Consider the following 4,622-nt stretch of genomic DNA (forward strand, 5'->3'; position numbering starts at 1 on the left):
ATACTTGATTTTTTCTTACCAAGTTAAAAGAAAACAAGTTTTTACGGGATTTGGAAAGTCACAGCTGATAGCATCCTAGATAGCTCGTGCCTGCTCGTAGATCCTACTCTTGCCTTCACTGAAAACTCCTGTTACCTTGAGCATGTCGTAGTATTTGCCTGTTAATCTGATGCATTCACAGACAATACAAATAATTCATCCTTGAAAAATAAAGAGCAGTCAAGCACGTTTATCTGAAGTGGGACCTACAGGGGGCCTGCCAGAAAGCTGGAGAGAACTTTTTGCAAGGGCGCGTAGTGAGAGGATGACGGGTAATGGCCCTCAACTGGAAGAGGGTGGATTTAGATTAGCTCTGAGGAAGAAATTCTGCCCTGTGAGGTGCTGAGGCACTGGCCCAGGCTGCCCAGAGAGGCTGTGGATGCCCCATCCCTGGCAGTGCTCAAGGCCAGGCTGGACGGGGCTCGGAGCACCCTGCTCTGGTGGAAGGTGTCCCTGCCCGTGGCAGGGGTGGGAACTGGATGATCTTCCAGCCCAAACCATTCTGTGACTCTATGTTTAACTGAGATCCATGTGAACATTGTTGAGTCTATTATTAGGCTTCAGTTTCTCTAGAAACAGAGATAATAGTCACAGATATATGCAGGCAATTTTTTCAGCCTTAACTACCCATCTTGCAAACTAAAAACCACCCCCCAAAATCCACAGGCAACCCAAGAGTATTGCAGTTTTATAGTAAATTAGTAACATTTCAGTCTGAATAAAACCAAACCCACTTCCCACACAGATGTGTGTCACTGCAGGCCGCTTCAGCCAGGTGTGACAGGCAGCTGCCAGGCTCGAAATTATACATTTCCTACAGGTTTCCTGAAAACAGGTCTCTGTAAGGAGGAGAAGGGTGAGGAAAGGGGCTGCAGGTTGTGTGGCTGTGGGTCCCGCGGAGCAGGAGCAATGGGCTGATTGCCCCCGTGGCCGTGGATCCATCACTGGTAGAGCATCCCACTTTGTGGCTGTTCTCTACTGTTTTATTAACTCCAAGCGGTATCTGTAGGCTGTCCCTTAGCCTTGTGAGGTGTGGTATAAGCAGCAAATTACATGATATTTTATAAACTGAAAGCGGTTTGCTTATATTTTCAGCTCAGACCTCTCGTGGGTACCTCTGGGTGGCTTTGGAGTGCCAGGGAGTGGTGAGACTGTTCGCAGAGCAAAATATACCAAAGTGCAAAAGCATTTGCAGGGTTACACCACGAGGTTGATTTCCAGACCTGTCTCAAGGAGTGAACTTGTTGAAGAAAGGCAGGCAGTTCCCAACTACATAATTTACTCCCAGTAGAGATCTGTCAGAGCTGAGACTCCTTCCTGTCGGAGAGTGATGAAAGGTGAAACACGCTGTACAGAAACGCAATTAAAACAATCAACCAATGAAACAAAATCCTCTGAGCTATCCCTTCCTCTGACTCTCCTTACACATCCTGTCTCTTCTCTGTTTTGGATAATTAGGTTGAAAGCTCTTCGAAATGAGGAACCGTCTACATTTTGTCGCTTGTGCCAGACGAAGATCACTGTTGGTACATTAATACTTACCGCTTGTCTTTGCTGTCTCTGATGGAGACTTTGGGCCCTGAATTTGTGTGAGAACTTTCCTAAGGATGAACAAAGAACTACTAGTGCAAACTGACAGCACGTAGCGTTTTTCCTGAGGGATTTTAGGTTGTATGAGCTCAGGAGGAGCACAGGAAGCCTTAGATGTTTTGCCACTTTGTGCATAGTGATGCAGAAGTACACCTGAAAGCTAGACACAGCCAGGATGAGATTCTCGGGTCCGTACCTTCATGGCATTTTGGTGAGCGATTAAAAATACATATTTAAGTGGGATATAGGTATGGAGCATGGGAGTGAGCTCTCTGCCAGTGCTCCACCAACCGCGGCACGAGCAGGGCCACAACCCCAGCTGTCAGGCTGGTGGTGAGGAGGATGGTTTGGGGACTGGAGGGGTAGCCTGGGGATGGGAAGTGTGGCCCAGGCTCCATGACTGGTGTTCAGCTCCCGTCTCTGTCACACCCTGTTGTGTAAGTTACACTTGACTGCAGAGAAAATCTGTGCTACATCCAAACCCAGAAGTGATACGGCCATGGCAGTGCAAAACTTTGTCTAAGCTAATATGTACCTGGTGTGAATAACGTGTGACACCGCTTTCCACCTCTGCCCCACACAGACGTCCCAATTCCAGCTGATGCTGACTGCAGGGCCTTTAGAGTGTGCCCTGTTGTATGATTTAGTGTCTCGCTGTGCTTTTGTTCACCTCCTGTCAAACTCAGAGAGAGGGTCTTCCCCACCTCTCCACTGAGCACTGAGAAGGACTCAGATTCTCTGGTGGCTGGGGTCGTTTTAGAGCAGAATGTGCTTCTGATAACCATGAAGTAGTCTCCTTCCAACGCCTTGTCTCCCAAAGCCAGCGCTCCAGGCTGTAGCGTGCTGCGCTGCGGGTTAGCTGATGAAGCCGGGGCATCTGCTGTTCGCTCTTCAAGGCTTTGCGCAATGTGGAGTTTAGAGAGATGGTCCTTTGTTTCAAAATTGCCCTCTTTGTGCTTGGTCATTACCTCTGCCGAGCTTGGCTGTCCAGCCGCCCAGACCTCTGTAACGGATGCTGTTGTGCTCTGTGAAGGACTGAGGTTGCAGTTTCCAGAACCGATTGTAATTACAAACATCACTTCATACAGTGGCCTGGAATGAGCACAGGCGGGGGGGTGGGGATAATCAAAACGAGAGATGGGAAAGGAAATGCAGGAGAAAAGAGCAAAATAAAAAGCCGTTTTATTGGCATTTTGTACTGAGAAGCACTTGACAGGGAACACTGTGCGTACGGCGAGCAGTGAGAACCGCGTGAGCCCCTCCACGGGCCGGATCCGCAGCGGTGTAAATCAGCACTGCTCCACTGGTTTGCCGAGAGCTGCCGCTTCTCACTGACCTCAGTGGTGCTGGGCTCGTCTGTACCGGCTGAGCATCCCGGCCAGTTTGGCACGGTTGAAATACAGAAACTTTGAATACTTGTTTGTTTTGTGTTGTTTTTTTTTTTTCTTTTGAATTTTAATCAATCTTTTGTTTTGTAGATTGTCCTCCGCTTGGTCTAGAGACATTAAAAATTACTGACTTCCAGCTCCATGCCTCTACAGCAAAGCGGTATGGCCTTGGGGCCCACAGAGGAAGGCTTAATATTCAGGTAACATCATTTTTTTTCTCCTAAGTGGGAGAATGGCTTAAGGTTGTACTGTTGTATAAAGAGAACCGATGGATGGTTATTGGTTCTGACTACTTTGTCAGCTCATGTAATTCAAACGAAGGGGAAACACTGGAGTTATAGAAGCGAATAAGGTTGGTGGATAACCTTTAAATTCGCGGGGCTTAGAAAAAACCCCGAACTTTGTGTGCTGGAGGTGCAAAGCCAAGCAGACCTCTCTGAGCAAGCGAAGGTGGAGGCAGCCCCCAGCCGCTCCCTCCCAGCTGCAGCAGGAAGCTTACAGGGCCAGTTGTGGGGTTTGTTGTTGTTTGCCTGTAATTAATGACAGAGGTTAATTGAAAGTGTGGTTTCAAGGGAAGCACTTGTCCTAAAGCAGCTTCTCAGAGGCTGTGATTATACTACCAAAAACCGCTTCGATTCAGAAGTCAGGAACATACCATCTGGTTTACCTTTTCTTGGATGTTAAAGATGGGCTTAGGTGCTTTGCAGGACCAAATCCTGTTTTCCCATCTCTTCTGTTTTCCACTTTATTAGTTCTGCATTTGGAATTACAGTCATTTCCAGTGTAAAAATGTTGCTTTTGCAAAATAAAGTGCAGTTAAAGTCATAAACAGAAAAAGTCAACAGTGAAAAATTTTATTACTAGACCTTCCATTAGATTTTTTTTTTTCTTCCTCTAGCTGAAGGGGTTTGCTAGTTCATGGACTGAGAGTGGGACTAGGAAGGATGAGCTCTTCAGCAGTGCTATTTCAGGTGATGCCCATTGAGTGTAACGATGGGCAGCTGCTGGAAGGAGGGGCCACTCTTGGTTAAAACCCCACTGTGCAGCAGTCACCCTTTGCTTCAGCTTCTTCTGGTGCCTCTGCGTGAAGAGCTCAGGTGAGCTTCTCTATGGGTAGGGGGGAAACTGCCTGTTCTTGCCTCCCTTTCTTTATTGATCATTTTAATGAATTAATTTTGGTCAGAAAGCTCAGTAAGCCACTTGGCTAGGCAGCCACAGGACAGCAGGACCAGCAACGGAGGCAGGGACAGAGCTTCTCTATGGGTAGGGGGGAAACTGCCTGTTCTTGCCTCCCTTTCTTTATTGATCATTTTAATGAATTAATTTTGGTCAGAAAGCTCAGTAAGCTACTTGGCTAGGCAGCCACAGGACAACAGGGCCAGCAACAGAGGCAGCAACGGGCTCTTCCTTTCCAAGCAAGTGTGCGGGTACGGTGGGTTGGGTGCCGTGTGAGATCTCACCTGTAACCTTCATATTTAATTTCTTCTGAGACTGCTTTGGGTTGGGAGGGACTTCTCAACCTCATCCAGTCCAACCCCTGCAGGGAGCAGGGACATCTGCACCCAGAGCAGGGGCCTTGGAGCCCCAAGGGCCAACCTGATGGGG

General features: G+C 47.9%; 1 protein-coding gene across 1 annotated transcript in view; it reads left to right on the forward strand.

Annotated features, from left to right (window-relative positions):
- CPXM2 (carboxypeptidase X (M14 family), member 2) overlaps positions 1-4,622 on the forward strand; it is a gene marked incomplete at its 5' end in the record, with an annotated part of 73,016 nt that overhangs the window by 22,534 nt on the left and 45,860 nt on the right. Inside the window, one exon of the mRNA XM_010135521.1 lies at positions 3,108-3,217. Within this exon, the coding sequence (XP_010133823.1) occupies positions 3,108-3,217 (110 nt within the window). The remainder of the gene's footprint in view (positions 1-3,107; positions 3,218-4,622) is intronic.

Source organism: Buceros rhinoceros, unplaced genomic scaffold (assembly GCF_000710305.1).
Source record: "Buceros rhinoceros silvestris isolate BGI_N320 unplaced genomic scaffold, ASM71030v1 scaffold16064, whole genome shotgun sequence".
Classification (NCBI taxonomy): domain Eukaryota; kingdom Metazoa; phylum Chordata; class Aves; order Bucerotiformes; family Bucerotidae; genus Buceros; species Buceros rhinoceros.